Genomic DNA, 19,500 nt, shown 5'->3' on the forward strand with positions numbered 1-19,500 from the left:
GATGGTATATTTTATATATTGATTTGACTGGACCACAGGGTGTCCAGATATTTGGTCAAACATTATTCTGGGTGTATCTGGGAAAGTATTTTCAGATGAGATTAACATGTGAATTCACAGACTGAATATAGGAGCTTGCCCTCCACAACATGGGTGGGCCTCGTCCAATCAGTTGAAGGCCTAAAGAGAAAAAAGAATAACCCTTCCCTGAGTAAAAGAGAATTCCTCCTGCCTGACTGCCTCCAAACTGGGGCATTAGCTTTCTTCTGCCTTTGGACCTGAGCTGAAACACTGGTTGTGTCTCAAGCCTGAGGGTCTTCAGACTTAAACTCACCCTCAGTTCTCGTGGTTCTTAGGCCTTCAGACTCAAACTATAACAACATCAGCTCCCCTTGGTCTCCAGCTGGCTGGCTCACCCTGCAGATCTTGGGACTTGTCAGCCTCCACAGTCATGTGAGCCAATTCTTACAATAAGTCTCTTTACCCACACACACAGACACAAATACACACACACACATCCTATCTATTCTGTTTTTCTGGAGAATCCTGACTAATACAATCAAACTTGAAATTTAGGATGTTTGTTATATTGCTACAATAGAATCTATTTGATAAAAAACTAAAGTACATTTGATATAACTTCTAATCAAAGAAAACATATTAACCTAGACAAAAATGTAACATTAAATAACCTACAGATAATTTCAGGGCAATAATCTTTCAATATCAATAGTTTTTAATTCTACTTATTTTCATTTTAATGAAGATGGAAACACTTCTGACAGAGATAAGTAATTCATTTGAGAAAAAAAAAGTTGAGCCTGTGTGTGCCAAGAGCTAGGCCAGGACTAAGTATACCACAGTGAAGCAAAGCAGACACAGCGCCCAGCCTCAAAGAGCTTATGGACTAAGTGTGAGCCATTAATCAATCACCAAAGAAATGGAAAATAACCTGATGAATGCAAGGACAGCGAAGAACACGGTGCTACCAGAGTATATAACGGACAGAGCTGATCTCATCTGGAGTTCAAGGATGGTTTCCTGGCAATGTGATGACTTAGCTCAGATTTGAAGGACACAGAGGAATGTAGCAAAGGGAAAAAGGAAAATGCATGTGTGGAGCAAGGGGAAAGAACTGGGACATTTAATAGCTGGGTAAAAAAGCATATAAGCTGCAAAAACGGAATGAAAACGAGTGGCTAGGAGATGGTTTCAGGGAAGCCAAAGGCAGAGAGTGCTTCACGATGGAGCTCCTTGTCAACAGCACCTAACGCTGCTGAGCCGACCTAGCAGAAGGAGGTCTGAAAAGCCTGGCATGCTGTAGTGACACAGAGAGCACGGGAGCCTGAGAGAGAGCCACTAGAAGGCTGAGTGCAGAGGCCAGGTCAGTGTGGGCTGGGGAGTATGTTGGAGGTAAGAAAACTGGAGACCCAGCATGTAGAAAATTCTAGGAAAGAGAGGGGATCCCTGCCGAAAGGGGGTGTAGAATCAAGAGGGAACAATTTTGAACAGAAGGAGAAGTCTAAATGTTTAAAATCCCAGTGACAATGACAATCACTGCGAGAGGGTGAATATCAGGTGAAGAGAGGCGTTACTCTACATCCTAAGTGTTCATTAGAAGGAGGTACACGGGCTTGTTCTTAAGAAAGAGGAGGGGACACTTCTCTATTCTTGGCGAAAGGAAAGAGAGCGAGCGCAGTTGTAAGGAGGTGTGCGTGTGTGCTGTCAGAAGCTGATCGGTGTGTCAGTGTTATTTATATCACCTTTGTTAACATTCACCAAAATAAGTGGTAAATGCATCTTCTTAGAATATCTTTTAATTTTCATGTATTTCCAAACATTGAAACAGGCCACCTATATTCTTTTATAGAAGCATACTCTTAAAAAAATACTCTTAACTAATGAACCCCCAAATAGAGTGTCCTCAACCCCCAATGACTTCTGTGATTTCTCCTCTAAGTCTCACAGTTACATAGTTCACTGGTTTGGCAATAGGTCAGTTGTAAATATCACCCCAACTCATTTATTAAAAATGCATTTAATGATAAAATGGGTGAAGTTGGTCAAAGGTACCAACTTCCAGTTATAAAAATAAGTCTTGGGGATATAATGTACAGCACAGTGACTAAAAGCAATGTATTCGAAGTATATATTCAGAATTGCTCTAAAATGTCCATGTAGTCCCCCCAGTCTTCTAGATAAAATTTGACTATTGTGCTCATCATCCCTGTGTCTCTGGGAGAATATGGATCCCAAAACTGCATGTCAGACTGGGATGAAAAGCTCTGCTCCTCTACTTCCAGGCTTTATAAACTTGAGCTCAGCTTTTTCACCTGCAAAATGGGAATAATACTTCTTCTTTGGGGGGAGAGAGGCTGTTGAAATTAAGTGGGATAATGCTGATGCAAAAATGTGACAAATTTTTATAATGGGCCAAAGTAGCAATCTGAAATCTCATTTCATAAGTACAGATAATCCGTTTTTATTTATTTTGTTTTGTTTTTAGTTATTGATTGACTTTCTCGTTAAAAATCGCATGTGCTATTGAATGGCAAGATGTGAAGTATTTTTAGGGATCATTGTATATCACTTTTGAAAACAATATGGCATTGGTCCTACCATGAATTGAAACAAAGCAAAATGTATTTATGGAAGTTGAATACAAGCATATAAATGCCCAATAATATGCATTTTAAATCTGATAAGAAAAAAATGACGAAAGAGAAGAAAAGCTACTCACAAGCACACTATGTTCCAAAGTCTAGAAATGGGCACATGGAATTAGGTCACATAGGGAAAGCTGTCAAAAGCCTAGTTGGTTTACGTGCTATTGCCAGAAGAATCAGGTTAGCTCTCAGCAAGAATGACCATGCTCCTTTTTGTTCCTTTTTCCTTTCTGAAAAATTAATAGAATGGGAAAAAGCAAGCAAGAAGGTGGGAAGGGAAGGGAAGGGAAGGGAAGGGAAGGGAAGGGAAGGGAAGGGAAGGGAAGAAGGAAGGAAGGAAGGAAGGAAGGAAGGAAGGAAGGAAGGAAGGAAGGAAGAAAGAAAGAAAGAAAGAAAGAAAGAAAGAAAGAAAGAAAGAAAAAGAAAGAAAGAAAGAAAGAAAGAAAGAAAAAGAAAGAAAGAAAGAAAGAAAGAAAGAAAGAAAGAAAGAAAGAAAGAAAGAAAGAAAGAAAGAAAAAAGAAAGAAAAAGAGGAATGGAGGGAGGAAGGGAGGGAGGAAAAAAAAGAAGGAAAGAAAACAAACTAATAGAAGAGACAGATATGTAAACTACCATTAACTGTGCATAGCCATATGTCAAAGGACTTAGTTAACCACAGGAAAAGAAACCAGGAAATGGTGCTTTAATCTCTGTCCACTGAGAAGAATTAAATAAAATGTTCGTTAAATACCAACTTAAGAAATAATAGACACATTAGTCAATTGATTATGCATTTAATTTAATATAATAAAAAGTGTGTATAGTTTTGACATAAGTCAGCCATGATGATGATACATTTAATTACTTTCTAGACTCTTGTTAAACTCCAAAAAAGGGAAGGCCACAACTCGAATCTCAGAACCCCTCTTTCATTCAGCCCTGTACCTTCTTGATGCAACAAAGCGCCGCCAACAGTGGCCTACAGCTCAGTAACCAATCTTCCTTTTTTCCTTTCCCCAAGCAGTCTTTTTTGAATCATGTGAGATTTGCAAAGAGGACTAAGACACAATTAAGGATGACTAGATTAGGTTCTAAGAAACATTTTTCCCAAGGTTCTGTGAGCCAGTTTCTCAAATTCTCAGAATTTAATATACTTAGCTGAATACAGTATAATTTGTTTACTGCAATCTTTATTGAAAGATATATAAATTATAAGACAAATTTTACACCTTCTTCCGAATATTTTTTTATTCAGTGATGGAATATAGAACTTCACATTGCATTTCTGTATTGCTAAGTACTGGTTGAACCTTTTATGAGAATCTACTCATGTACTGGATGGAGTACATTTTTCTCAGAGTTAAAATTTCCCTAGAAAACCCAACTTCCCTTCATAAAGAACTAAATGTAGCTAATTCTAGTGTTTTATGTTATATGCATTAAATTAACTTCACTGTGCAGTTTGTTTATTGACTATTTTAATACCAATCATTAAAAAATAATGTAAAACTCATCGTAAAATGTATCTCCAATTTTAAAAAACAAAAACAAAGCCATTTTCTTCTTTATGTTCAAACACCAAAAGAAATTCTTGCCTGGAAACGAGTGGAATGTATGCTTAATTTTAGTTGTCTAGATTTTAGATTTAACATTTAAATGTATGTATATTATTTTAATTTCCTCCTCTGATAAATGGGGTATTCATATTATTTGCTTTACTGAATCTGACAGAAATGCCCCTTCTTTTCATTATATTTTTTTAGCAACTAAAGGTTTTAAACTTTCTTCTTAGTTTTTACTGTATCTCTTCTTAAACCTTGTAATGATATAGTACGGTCCCAGTGTATTTAATGCAATGGTGATTAATTGTTAAATACTAATCTTTCATTATTACATCTGTTAAGTATAATTCAACAGCACCTACCAGTTCGCAGCAAATACCATCTTTCCCATGAACCTTTGCCATTTCGCTATTCTATATCCAAGTTTCCAAGTCAGTCCAGACTGGACTTCTGGGTTCTTAGTCAATGGAGTTATCTTAATCTAAGGCTCTGATTATCTGTGGTAATAACTGTAAAAAGATCTCTGACTTAACAACAAGGTGCTGTTGGCCACGCAGCTATCTGGCTAAGAGTTAGCTTACTTACACAGTAGACTGAAACCTGTACACACATACCAGTACATACTGGGCACTCACAGAGTAAAAATGTAACGCTGTGCCAGACCGAAGACTCCCGTGCACGTAGACTACAGACCAGAGTTCAGTGAAGCATTTGCCTTCTGCTACTTCAAAGGAAACAGACATAAGCTTTCTTCCAAATTGACAAGTTACCTTCAGCTAGGTGTCCCACATCAGGAGAGAAGCAACAGAGAGCAGAGGAGGCCAGGTCACCCAGCGCTCACTGAGCCCCGACTGGATGCACCGGAGCCGGCGTGGGCAGTGGGAAAACAAACACAACTGATATGGACCTTTCTTGATGAACTCAGTCCAGTAACAGAAACACATACAGAAGTAAATCATTTCTCTAAGCGAGCCCACGGATATATCACTTAGTTTGGGTTTCTATTCTGGAGGTATTGGGAACATTTTAAATTAAATAATTTTGTTTCAAATTAAAAATTTTAAATTAAATCTTAAATAGAATTTAACTTTCAATTAGTAGTAATAACAAATTTAAATTAAACATAAAATAGAAGATTCAGCACTTCTCCCAGAAGAATAATGTCACAGAACTCCTATTTTAAATTCTACTACATACTTCCACTATGACCAATCCTGTTAACAAAGGCCCCACATCAATTGGGAAACAAACATTCTCCAGCACTCCGGCTTCTCTCTGGTTGATGTCACAGAGGTGGCCTTTGCTGGCTTACAAATTAGGAAAGCATAGGAGTCTCTGAAACGATTTCTAGAGACCCTGCCTACGCACTTCCAGCGTTCCGCACTCTGAAAGACAGCTGAGAGCAGGCAGAACGTCAACATGTTCCCTAAGAAACAACTGGCCTGCACAAAACCCACGTCCCTACAAAAGCTCAACAGTGGCTAGCTGCATCCTAACGACCTTAAACCTATCTCTGAGGTTGCCAAACCACTATCTGTAATAAAGATCTCTGCACAGCACAAGACACCTTCACCGCAGGACATTTCTTATGTTTATAAAGTCCTAGCAATCTTTCCAAAGAGAAGACAGGCCACACTGCCACAGCCTGTACAATGGTGCAGTAAACAATATGCAAGTGGCCGAAGTGGACGCACGCCTCCCTGAGCATCCAGCAGGGCGCCAGGCTGCTGCTGTCATAGCTGGGGGCAGGCCCATTAGGGTCTAGTCATTTCCACATAGTAGGTTGTTCCCTGAGTGGTGATTATTTACAAACACATCTTCAACATGCTTGGCATTTATACTAGCTACCCTGAGGAGATTTTAGAAGAAATAAAACAGATTTTGCTCTGTTTTATATAGAAACAAAGCTATAGAGACAAAAACTATAAACGTGGCAGACCTGTGACAAAAATACTTGCTCACGTATATTGGCACACATGGGGACCAGGTGTTTTGCATATGCTATCTCGTTTAATTTAATCTTCACAAAATGCAATGAGGTAGAAATTATTATCATTAATTCACAAAAAGGAAGAGTTCCAAGAATATTTTTACCACCATGGAGACAGCGACTGGATCATCTTTTGAACTATAATATCGCCAGTGTTCAGCACAGGCCCTGGCACACAGCAGATGCTCGAGAGCTCTCAGCTGAATGAACGCATCAAGCGAACTGCTCAGCCAGCAAGGCTCTGAGCCAGGAATCTACTGTTTAAATTGCCTTTCTTAATAGTATCCAAACTGGGCTCAGTTCTGCATTCCTTCTGATTCTATATAAAGTGCTTATTTTGTCCACTGACTCTAACCTTTCCTCTTCCTTCTACAAAGCAAAGTTCCCTCACTGACCATTGCCAGCACCAGCCTTAAAGATGGCCCCCAATGATTCCCCACCTCCTGGGATTGACACCCTTTTCTATTCCCCTCCTCCACTGTACTGGGGTCTGTGTCTGTGTGACTAACAGCATCCCACAGCAGTAATGGTACGGTATGTCATTTCCCAAATTAGGTTATAAAAGATGGCAGCTCTCTCTCTCTCGCTCACATCACTCTTGGAGAAGCAACCTGACATGTCATGAGGAGCCCTAGGTAAGTAGGTTCACATGGTAAAGGAGCCATGTGAGTAATCTTGGAAGTAGACTCCCTATCCCAATCAAGTCTTTGGAGGCTTCCAACACCCTGACACTTGATCACAACAGTCCTTGAGCTAGAACTCCAGAACGACCCAGGAAAGTTGCTCCCAAATTCTTGATCCTCAGAAAATGTATGAAATAATGAACATTTGTTGTTTTAAACTGTTAAAATTTGGGGGGAAATTTGTTACGCAGCAATAGATAACTAACACAATCACAAAAAGATACAGATAAGACAGGCTAGATGAAAATCATTCTGAAAAATAACTCAAAAGTCATGCTCCAATAAAAGTGATTCACAGAATCCTCATAGTCAAAAGGCAACAGCACCATCTGTTTTGCTGCTGGGTGAGACATGGTCACTGGGAAGCAGAACTGGTCTTCAGTGGAGGCAGTAGAAGAAACTACCTGTACGGTTTCTGAGATTGAGAAGCTCAGGACGTCCCACCTACTCAAAACTTTCCCCTACACCCAAACTGACATGCTCTGATCCTGAAATTTTACTATTATTAATTTCAAGAGATCTAAATGCTAACTTTAACAAATTTTTAACACATTAGCTAGCAGCTGAGGAGAAAGGAACCACAGGGGAAAAGAGGCAAGGACAGATACTGCCTAAGCATGACCTATGCATAAAGGAAAAGAAGGTGCAATGGTTTTGAATGAACTCGGGATAGTTTGAGAACTTAAAAAAGATCACGGAATACCTGATGTAAATAACTCTAAAATATGTTTATTTTTAAATTAAACTGTTCTGTTTCAGAAATATACAAATAGTAAGTTCAGACACATGGAAGGTTTTTAAAACCTGCATTTACTCCTTTATAAATTATCTCAACTCTAGGGTATTAGAGCTCAGAGGTTTAGAGGGTGGACAGGGAAGACAGATCACCTGGATTCAATTTCCATCCAGCTACTCTGTGTGGCCTCAGGCAAGTTACTTAAACTCTGCTTATCAGTATTCTCATTTGACAAAGGGAGGCAACAATTATAGCACCTTCCTCGCAGGATTATGGAAAGTATTAAGGTTATAATACACATAACCACTTATTAGCACATAGTAAGTATTCAGTAAGTGTTAGCTGCCATTGCCATCATCATTACTGAGGATTAACTGATATATTTCAAGGTCATCACTATACATAAGGATATTTCAATAAATACTCATTTGACCTGCCAATAAACTATGATCTGAATTAAAATAATAAGTTGGTAAGTAATACGATAATTCCTCTACTTTCCACAAGAGTATGTGGCCACAGTAGGGCTAGGATTTAACTTCATAGGACCAACTGCTTGTAATTGTACATCAGTTTAAACTTTAACCTAATGAAAGACAAATAGGATAGAAAGAAACAGAAATCGAGAAGAAACTGAATTAGAGAAAACTACAATTTGGGGTATAAATGAAAACTTCTTTTGATATTTTGGGGGTTTTTTCCTTTCTTTTTTTTTTTTTTTTGGTTCCTTGGTTGCTAGGTTGGGATCACTGTGGTCTGAATGCTGCATCAACACCATTTAATAAGCCTGTGGATCTCAGTGTCTTGATGACAATGGAGAAAGTCTCGTCTGTGCTTTAAAAACATTCAAGTTGCTTCTCTCCTAGGGAATCCACATCTGATCTCCCAGTTCTGCCATTTTGAAATATCACATGTCACCAAAAGACTCCAGGATAGACTGCCTAAGACTGATCATCCTCACACAAGGCAGAGGAAGCAGAGAAAATAATATGTAATAAAATAGCTCTCTTGGTAACGGGAAAACTAAACTGACATCAGAATTGGGACAAAGCTGTGCTGACATCACAAGTTTGGCTCAATACCTAGTGCTCTCTCAACTTATTTAGGCCACCCCCACAACCTGACATCCCTCATGAGGTGTACCAAAACCCAAATGTTTTTCCATATGCTCGTTTTCCTTATAACACCAAGCTACCTTTTCATTTATGTTGATAATATACTGCAAAAAAGTCCCCGGGAAGAGATGCCTGGAAATACGTCCTTAAATATATCTCTGAAATACCCCAAGAATCCACAGTCTCAACTTTGACTGACATAATTCTGTACCTAAATCAATAATTTTCTATGAAAAGATCAGAAATTTTTAAAAGCCTGTAAAACCCTGAGTAGGTCAAATATTTTTTCAAATATTCCTTTTTTTTCCTTTGGTGTAACACAACTCTTATTAAATAAGAATCACCCATTTTTTTATGGAGCCGAAGAATTCTTTTGGTTCATTTTAAGCCACATCTTTCACACTTAGAATTTTCTGGTTCAGTTGGAAATATTTTTCAGAAGTCTGAACATAACAGTTTAACTAATTATTCTGAAATGTGTGCATGTGGGAAGAATTTTTTGCTTACAAGATCCTTCAATAATTCATATATTTAAATCATCATTTCCAAAGCAAATTTTCCAAAATCAAATAAATTGCAAAACTACAAGTAAACTAAGTCTCCAAAAAGGAGTTCCAAACCTCTGCCAAAACAGACCTCAAATTCTTAATCCCTTGTCCAAAAAAATTGGACCAAGTATTGACGTTTTCCACCAAGCAAGCCACATAGCCACAAATGTTTCTCATTTACTCCACTCCTGGGACATACAGCTCAAATAAAAAATTTCCTGAATACCCCAAATTTCAGATACAATTTGGAATGTAAGTGATTCATAATGTTATGCAGGAAACATTATGATCTTCTCCTACCAACTCAGTGTTTCTGGAATGCAACCCTCAGGAGATTACCCAACGAATCAGAAGGCTGACATCACCGTCAGCCCTGCGACCCAACTATTATGTCCTCTGCCCCTAGCTCAGATGTGATTTTGAACCCTGAACGATCTGCTACTCCAGCTACCGTTCAAGTAAAACAGACGTTCACCAAGGGAGCTAACAAAGATCCATGCTGTGCTCCGTGGCAAGAAACATGGTTAGAGTGCACTCAACCCCCCTCTAAGGAAAGGCCAAAACAACGTTAAAAGGAATTAAAGGCACTGTCATCACTTCTGCACCCAAAGACTCTCCCAGTGGCCTCTGAACAGATTCTAATTAAATTCGAGGATGAAACTTCCCAGAGCCTCTAGTTAGCTTATGAATCCTATTCTAGTCCCACCCTGCTTCACCTTCTTTTAAATCAAATAATAATTTCTGGGGGTATCAAAGTTGCAACAGTCATCCCTTGTAGATTCCTCCTCTCTTTCAAGGAACGCAGAACAGGTGACCTAGCGGAAGAAGAGCACTGTAGTGTAAGTCTTAGCAACTGCCGTCACCAAAAAAGAGAGCCATGCAGGTGGTCCCATATAACGAAATACATAAATAGGGCAGAGAGTCGCGAATGTGGGTAAGAGAAGATGGAGATAAACACCTACTGACAGAGTGGTCCGTTACCTAAAGGGATCATTACAAGCAAAATATACCGTGAAAGGGAACTCTTCAACAAGGCTTATCTGAGAGAGCCTGACACAAAACTCGAAGCTGAGTAGGCGACACCTTGGGCCAATGGAGAGAGTTACGGACGCTACAGAAATAACAGCCAATAGGAAGAAACGTCTCAAACAAAAGGCATCTGAACAAAGGTTAAAGTTATTATTTAAGCACAAGGAGAAAAGAATCTAGTTTCAATAGAATAACATTCTCTAAAACACAGTAATAAAGAAAGAACACAAACAATGGGTTTGCCTAAAGTAAATTTCATGGGTCTGTAGGTTTTTTGATAGTGGTAATATTCACAAGGAAATCCTAAAACTGAGTCTGTAGATTAAAATTATGAGGTAACTGGAGATGCTGTGAGATGACTGCATTAGGAAACCACAAAAAAAATATAAAATACTTGAAAAAAAGTTAATGTCTACACATTTAAAAAGATCAGCTGAAATCTGTGGTTGGATCAATGTATGTCATGAATAATCTAAAATATGGCTTGAATATCTATAACTGCCAAAAGATCCTGTTTTCCATCCCAACCTAGCCTGTTGGTAAGAGGCATCTGTCATTTATCCAGACAAAGACTTATTTGTACTGAAATCCAATACTTATTTATACTGAAAAAATTTGGTTAGCTAATAACATCAGGAAATGGAATATTCTAGATGACTCTTTTCTGGTTACTTTAAAAACACCTAATTCTGTGCATTTTCCCTCTTGTGACTGTTGGTTTTACACTCAGAATTAAATGAAATCAGCATAACCCTCGGCAAAATATTAAACTTAGAGTTCTTCTGATCTGAGTAAAAGACATGATGTTTATGAAGCTTATAGAACAGTACACATGGTAAATATTTAAGAAAATATTAGTTCCCTTATTCTTTTCCTTCTCTCTTACTTCTGCCAACCATAGGTTTGCTTCTTCTTTTGCAGTTTAGGAACCAGGAGCTGTGTTTTCACATGCAATCAGCCAATTTCCCAAAAGAATGCAATATACCTTTGTTCTGTTAATCATCTGATCAAAGAGTTTTAACTAGAGGACCCCTCTAAAAACTTATTGCCTTAATTTTTTCTCTTCTTGGCTTAATTTCTATTGAGGAATCACCTAAGTTCAACTCATAGTTTCCCTCAGAGCCCAATGTTATGTGCAGCACGTATTATACTAGGATACAGGGATACAGAATTCAATAAAATATGGATCCTACTTAGGATGGTGAATTTTACATGTTACCTTGACTGGGCCACGAGACTCCCAAACAGTTGTTCAAACATCATTCTGGGTGCTTCTGTGATGGTGTTTTGGTATGAAATTTATATTTAAATAGATGGACTTGAGTAAAGTAAATCATCCTCCGTAGTGTGGGTGAGCCTCATCCAATCAGTTGAAGGCCTGAACAGAACAACAGGGTGATCCTCCCCCAAATAAGAGAATTCTCCTGCTTGATGACCTTCATACTGGAATATCTGCTCTTCCAGCCTAACAGTGTGTGAAGTGGGACATTGGTTCTTCCTTGTTCTACAGCAGCCCGTGGCCTCAAGACTCAAAATGGGACGTTAGCTCTGCAGAGTTTGGATCTGGCCAGCCTCCTCCATAACCATATTCCTTAGAATAAATCTCCTCCTCCATAATCGAATTCCTTAGAATAAATCTCTCTATGTATATATAGATACAGCTACAGCTATAGATATATAGATCCTGTTGGTTCTGTTTCTCTGGAAAATCCTGACTAATACACAATCTTCAAGGAGCTCAAAATCTAGCCATGGGGATATACCCCAGTAAACTTTCTCCATGAAGCCTTTCCCAAACAATAACACAGAATATTGTACTATGAGCCAAATAAACCGTCAAATAAAGAAACTATCAATAAATGTTCACTGAATGAATTAAAAGTACTTGAAAATAAAATCTGCCAAGGACAGTATCAGACCATGAAATTCATTCCCTCAAGAATTTTCATCAAGAGAGTGATCTGGTGTCAATTTACAACAAGACTTGCCCCTTTCCTGCATATGCTGAATAGATGAGATTTCCCTGCTTTATAAGTTAGTTACTGTTATTTGAAGCAGGTCATTGGGAGTCAACTTAAAACAGGGAGTGCAGTTATAAATTAGTTCATTGCCCTCACAGTGCATAGTACAAATAAGAAGCAAATAAGCTCACTTGAATGGCAGCCAAGTTCTTCTGCTCCTGAGATGGCGCCTCATGAACAAAGCGAAGCCAGTTGGAGTGTCGTGGGTTGGTAGCATCCAAAATGTATAGAACTTCTCCCTTACTCCCACGAACCTGAAACATAAAAAGCTCCTGAGTTTGTACTTGAAGTCAGTATTAGTCATGCTAAACATATCAAGGGTAGGATAAGATATTTTCTCATAAATATATACCTTCTTATTGACAGGTGTTGAATAGATGCTGGATTAACATCCATTCTTCCCCTTAAACATATGTACAAATAGAGCCTCCTATTTTATTTGGCAGATGTCTAGATGACTCACAATTGCAAGCAACTCTCAGAAACATCCTGTGTTGATAGCTCTTTTCTGGTTAAAATTATTTGTTTGTAGGTATATTTTAATATATGTGTTGCAACTGCAATCACTCAGGGGATAACCGTAATTGCAACCTGTCCCCCTTTTTCCACAAAGGAGGGTTTACTGCTTGGTTCCCAGTTGAGGGGGGTGGAGCTGGAGCAATCCCTTCAATTTCTCTCTCCACCTGTTTACTGAATCATTTCCATATGAGGAGAACTTGCTAATGAAACCAGTGGAAGCTGACATCCACTGAGCCACATTTTCACATTTTTAACTAGTTGATGAATAAAACAGGTTCCATTTTGTCTTTTCATGGCCTGCTCATAGTTTGCTGATGACGGTGGGCCCTCTGCCTTTTGTTTCATGCCATAAATCGTCCTGGTCAGACCCATTCAAGATTCAGATGGAGGGAGGGAGGGAGGTGACTGCCAAAGGAGTGGGTAGTCCATTGGACATTCTTGAATCCAAGTTGCTTCAAACAGAACTTCTCCGAAGCCCCGGCACTGTACGTTATCAGGCACTGCTCAGTTTAATAATGCATATATCAATCTCCATCCAACTCACTATGTGTTTATATTCAACTGGAGTCCAGGAGAGGAGGAAAGAAGGAATGAGTGATTAGCACTTCAGATCTCTAACACCAAGTAACACAAATATAAGAACATAAATTCACCTTTGCAGACTTGGAGTGGGGATAAACAAATTCTACATTTCCAAAATTTTATTTAATTAATAAAGCACAACCAGGCTACTAAGGTATGTATTTTCATGATACATTTGGACAATCATGCATTCACTGGACATAATTTATTGAGTTCCTACCACGTGCCAGGTACAGCTTCAGGCACTGGGAATCTTTCCGTGAGCAAGACAAATGAAGCTGGACGTCGCAGCACTTCAGAACACACAAGCATAGAATATAACTTCAGGTAAAGAGAAGAGCTGTGAAGACAACTAATGCAGAGTGGGAACAAGCAGAGTGAGGAGAGCCAAGCAATCTCAGAGGAGATGGTCAAGCATAGCCTGTCTGAAACGAGGTGACCTGAGAAGAGCTCTAAAGAAGGCAGGCACTGGCCGGGGGCCAGTGAAGGGCTGGAGAGAGTGTGCCCAGACAGAGGGAACAGCCCAGAAAAGGCAAATAGAAGGGCCCTGGAAGTGAAACAGAAGGAGCCACGGAGAAAACGAGGGCATTGAGAGCAGACAGACGGCACAGGCCCAGTCACACACTGACGTCCAGATTAGGAAGCCATCTACACAGGTCATGTTACCCCCGAAAACTTACATAGAAAAATCTGCTACACTCACTACAAAAACTTATATGTCAGGATTTTAGCATATATTGTCCAGAAAACATAGTTTGCCTGCTCCTACTACCTTATATATTCACTGCCGTGTTTCTCAAACAAGTCCTGATTTCTTCAGTGCCAAAGGATTCTCAATAATCCTTTAAAAATCTCGCTAATGAAACACCAGACCTCACTGAGGAGGAATTTAATTTTTGATATTGTAATTGCTAAAAGAAGAACTTAGGAGTATAAACACCTACTATTTATCTCTCACATGTTTAGGTGTGAAGCTACGGGAATTTGTAACTTCTCACTAAAAAACCCCTCATGCTGAGAAGATCTCCTTTAGGAGGCACTAGAAAACTGTACCACGTTCCTACTTGCCCCTCAAGGCGGAACCCTCACTGCCCACTGACAGATAGAAAGGACCCTCTATAAGTCTCTTCAAAGAGGACATCAACTCACCTTCCTTTAGGCAGAGTAAATAAATAATTTTAAATTTTTGGGTATGAAGTCTCCTTTCCTGGTTCCTCCATGGCGACAGTAACAAAACTGTTTATATTGACAAACAGCTAAATTAAGCAGAATGAACGGCAATGCCATCAGACACTTGAAAGAAAAATGTTCTCAGCACCACAATTTAAAACCTCCAACTGCTAGGCAGAAGCTAGACTCTAGCAGTAGAAGGAATACCCCAAGGCAGAGTCCCAAATCCTGGGAGAGGAATGATAGAGACAGGAGCTGGAGGCAAGGACTGTGATAAGTAAGCTACACATTGAAAGTCTGGGAATACAAACGTCCTGACCTTGCGGCTTCCAAGACCTTGGGGCGGACAGATCTAGAGCCACAGGTGCAGAGCGGGCCCTCTCTTCTTCCACCTCTGCCCCAGGGTAACCCCTAGACTGATTATAATACATTTGCATTATGGGTACAACCTCCCTTCCCCCCCAGGGAGAAGGCTGCCAAGAAGGTTCTGGCACAAAGCTCATAGGGTCAAACTCCCCCTCCCAACCTGTGGGAGGAGTTTCCCAAAAGACTAGAAGCAGCTTCCTTTAGAGACCACCCCACTGGAAGTCAGAGCTCCATCCCACCCAGAGAGACCCAATAATACCCAATCTCAAAACAACCTGGGGGCTGGGTTCCACCTCTCAGAATCTGCCCCCTCCCACCTTGAGGGTGTACGTTCCCTTTAATGAACTGCTTTGTGCTTGCTACTTTCCTGCTGGCTGTCTTTATTGGAGTGCAGATCCCCACGTAAATCTTCTGGGGAATCCCAGGACTGAGACCTCCATTCACACAACAGACTCTCACTCACCCATAACACCACTACTGTTGAAATCTACACAATCCAGCCAATTTTATGTAGGGAAACACCAATGGCTCTGTCAGTGACATATCTCAGTTTGACAGGATAGCACTACTTACAGAAACTAGTCAATGGCCCTTCTAAGTCATACATTCATCGCCTGGTATTAAGTACAGTGTGTATCAGATGGGCTTGACATTTGGAATTCTTTCTTCAAAGATGTGAAATATAACAAAGATTTCTCTGATTTATAGTAAGCACATTTTCCCAGGGGCGTTGTTTGTTCTTCGTATATTTCAGCTTTCTCCCAGGCCCTTTGGCTCCAACTATGTCCAATTATTCAGTATTAGTGACTCATTTCCAGTCCATTAGACGTAAGCACTCTCTCGTTGTCTATTACCTTCTTACATCATATTACAGCTTAAAAGACAAGCACAATTTAATTTCATATTAAAATTCTGATGAAATCTGTCACTTTCAATACATCCAAATTTATTTTTTTTAAGATTTTATTTTTATTTATTTATTTGTCAGAGAGAGAGAGAAAGAGCACAAGCAGGGGGAGTGGCAGGCAGAGGGTGAAGCAGGGTCCCCGCTGAGCAAGGAGTCAGATGTGGGACTCCATCCGAGGACCCTGGGATTATGACCTGAACAGAAGGCAGACACTTAACCGACTGAGCCACCCAGGTGTCCCTCAATACATCCAAATTTAGATATTGATTCACTTTTACTTCTATTCTCATAACAATTCGTAGTCGAAATAATTTTTTTGGTCATTAACAGACCACTGCCCGTTTATTTTATTCTAAATACCCTTACCCAAATGACTTTTAAGTTCGTCCGCAATCTTTGCAGGCTACCTGTCTTCTCCAACTTTCCAATGCCTCATTCCCCTATCCCGGTCTTCAACACTTCACTGAAACTCTTAGATAACCTGCACACATGACTTGCATCTTCCCACCCTAACCACAGCATTCTCCTCATGAAATATCTAAAAGAGACATTCAAAGATAATCTAAGCCATCCTTCCACTCCAGAGAAACCAAGTAAAAACTCTCCAGACAGATGGCTACCATTAAAGTCTCCATTTATCTATTTTTAATTTGATACTGAACCCTGAGGTAATAAATTGAACATCTTTAAAGTCTAACAAATAAAGAAGATATTCCTCTTAGTATCATGTTCCAGCCTCTAACTAAGCTCTGAAGCCAAAGTGTATTTTTTTTCCTGTCAAAACTGGTCTTCCAAATACCATCATCTTTTCTTTGAATTTTCACGAAAATGAAATGTATTGGTTACTGTCCTACTGAGGATCTCCTTCTGCATGCCTGGGGGCCTGTAATGAAGTGAATGTTCTCTTCCTGCAGCAAAAACCATCTCAATCCCAAACCCTGTCTGATTTGCACAGACTTCCTAAGCCAGTTACACACAAAAAAAAAAATTAGCTAAGGTGGGGAAGGGAAAAGAAACTCTCATATAAAAACGAAAACATTCACACTTCCATATAGGTGTTTATATGTTTCTGAATTTGCCACTTAATAGTAAATGTAAATTGTAACTGTGTGGGAATTTGGCAGGCTCTAGCCTCTGTTAAACGCTACGGACATCACTTTTGAAGTGTCCAAGAGAACATGCCACTGTGGATCTGTCCCTTTTTTCAGACCAAAGATGAGTAGTACTAAATGTTAAGTCACACTTGATTTTGTCTTTCCACCCAGTAAAAAACGGAAGAAATCACACACACACACAAAAAGATTCAGCTCAGCAAGAAAAAATCCTAACTTGTTTTTTTTTTAAGATTTTATTTATTTATTTGACAGAGAGTACAAGTGAGAGAGCACAAGCAGGGGGAGAGGCAGAGGACAGAAAGAGAAGGCTCCCCACTGAGCAGGGAGCCTGACACGGGGCTCCATCCCGGGACCCAGAGATCATGATCTGAGCCAAAGGCAGACATTTGACCAACTGAGCCACCCCAGTGCCCCCTAACTTGCAAATAAAAGGAAAAAACTGGCAATAGGTAACCAGTACAAATTTCTTTCCTTAAATTTAATTGTTTTTCTGTGTTAAATTGGGTCACCTATTTATTATTTGGATAGTTAATTTTCACAAGAAAAAAATCTACAGTGTTATTTATTATTCTCCTTCTCTATTATTCTGAATGCCTGGGAAATTTTTTTACTCACTATCTAATAGGAGATCAGTCATATTTGCCATCAGGCATGGCAAAATGTAACCAATAGAATTTTATTTAACATATGGTAAAATTTAATGGCAGTGAAGTACAGTCAGTTTCAAATATATAGTAATAATGTCCTTAAAGAGAAGTCACAGTATGCTATATGATTAATTTATTAAATAAAATATATTTCCTTTCCTATTTTTCAACAAGGCTTTTCAAAGAAGCTAGTTTTAAGCACTAAGATTTAAGGTATGCTATCAGAAAGAACGAGTTCTCAACATTTGCCACAACATGGACGGCACTGGAGGAGATAATGCTAAGTGAAATAAGTCAAGCAGAGAAAGACAACTATCATATGATTTCTCTCATCTATGGAACATAAGAACTAGGATGATCGGTAGGGGAAGAAAGGGATAAAGAAAGGGGGGGTAATCAGAAGGGGGAATGAAACATGAGAGGCTATGGACTATGAGAAACAAACCGAGGGCTTCAGAGGGGAGGGGGATGGGAGAATGGGATAGGCTGGTGATGGGTAGTAAGGAGGGCACGTATTGCATGGTGCACTGGGTGTTATACACAACTAATGAATCATCGAGCCTTACATCGGAAACCGGGGATGTACTGTATGGTGACTAACATAATATAATAAAAAATCATTAAAAAAAAAAAGATTTAAGGTATGAATATCTTTAGAGTTTACAATGTCATCATATTTTTATATTTAAATTACAGGCATTTTTTTTTTCTGTTTTTAACTGATGTTAGGCCAGATGCCCTGCCTTCCGTGTCTAATTAAACAGATTTCAGGATATCTTTGGAAGCACAGAAAACAAGTTTGCTCATGTAATCAGACACCACAACATTGTCAGATTTATTTTTTTTTTTAAGAAATTTCTGTATTTATTTAAGAGAGAGAATAAGAGAGATCACAGAGGGAGAGGGAGAAGCAGACTCGCCACTGCTGAGCAGGCAATCCAATGTGGGGCTCAATCCCAGGACCCTGAGATCATGACCTGAGCCAAAGGCAGACACAACCGACTGAGCCACCCAGGAGCCCCACTTTGTCAGATTCAAACCAAAGAGAGACACACTTTCAGAAATCAGCAAGGATTGTCACTAGGAAACTAATGATTTATGGTTTCTAAACAAAGGGCATGGGGTTTTTTTCTGTTGATTTTTCAAAGGATTCTGTTTAAAATGCTTGCTTGTTTTGGGCTTATACAGACACACACACAGAGACACACACATACACACACATATCACTGTGGCATATCTGCTTATATCTCCCCCGCCCCGCGCAAACTATCTAATCTCCCTGACCATGGATTCCCCCATCTTCAGATGGAAAAGCAGACAGAGAGAAAACAGACTTTTACAGATCCCAGTCTCTTTAACTGAACAGCATTCAGAATATAATGCACAGGAAGTTAAATGACTTAAAAGGATTGATGTGAAAAATCAAGTCTGTTTTTCATTACAAATAATTAGTGCCCTAAATATGTCAAGCTGAAAGGAACGTCAGAAAAGTATTCTGGCTTGGGGAAAATGCTGGACTAGGAATCAAAAAGCGAGGTGTTACGTAAGCTCTGACTATCACTTCGGGTGAGTCATTCCCTCTCACAGAGCTGAGCCACGGTGTCCTGACCTCCAAAATGGGGTTGATAGTCCCTGCCTCATGACCTCAGAGAAACTGCGCGAGCATCGAATGAAGTAAGATGCAGGACAGCACTGTATACCGATGGACATCTGCAATCACAAAATACTAGGAAACAGAGGCTGACGGTGGCTAACAGACACCCTCAACACAAACGCTGCTTTCCAATGGCACAGCTGGAAATACAGGCACCATTTTTCTGCAACGCTAACTTCTTCCAAGGAACAAACATGAATGACATCCTACAT

At 39.5% G+C, this 19,500-nt stretch overlaps 1 protein-coding gene across 6 annotated transcripts in view; it reads right to left on the reverse strand.

The window, feature by feature from the left end:
• Nucleotides 1–19,500, reverse strand: part of PRDM5 (PR/SET domain 5) — a 193,889-nt gene that overhangs the window by 116,981 nt on the left and 57,408 nt on the right. For all 6 annotated transcript variants that reach the window (XM_045799063.2, XM_045799061.2, XM_045799062.2 and 3 more), the window contains one exon: nucleotides 12,460–12,582. In XM_045799063.2, the coding sequence (XP_045655019.1) occupies nucleotides 12,460–12,582 (123 nt within the window). The remainder of the gene's footprint in view (nucleotides 1–12,459; nucleotides 12,583–19,500) is intronic.

This window comes from Ursus americanus, chromosome 13, assembly GCF_024610735.1.
Source record: "Ursus americanus isolate L20-20 chromosome 13, mUrsAme1.1.p, whole genome shotgun sequence".
In the NCBI taxonomy this organism is placed as follows: Eukaryota; Metazoa; Chordata; class Mammalia; order Carnivora; family Ursidae; genus Ursus; species Ursus americanus.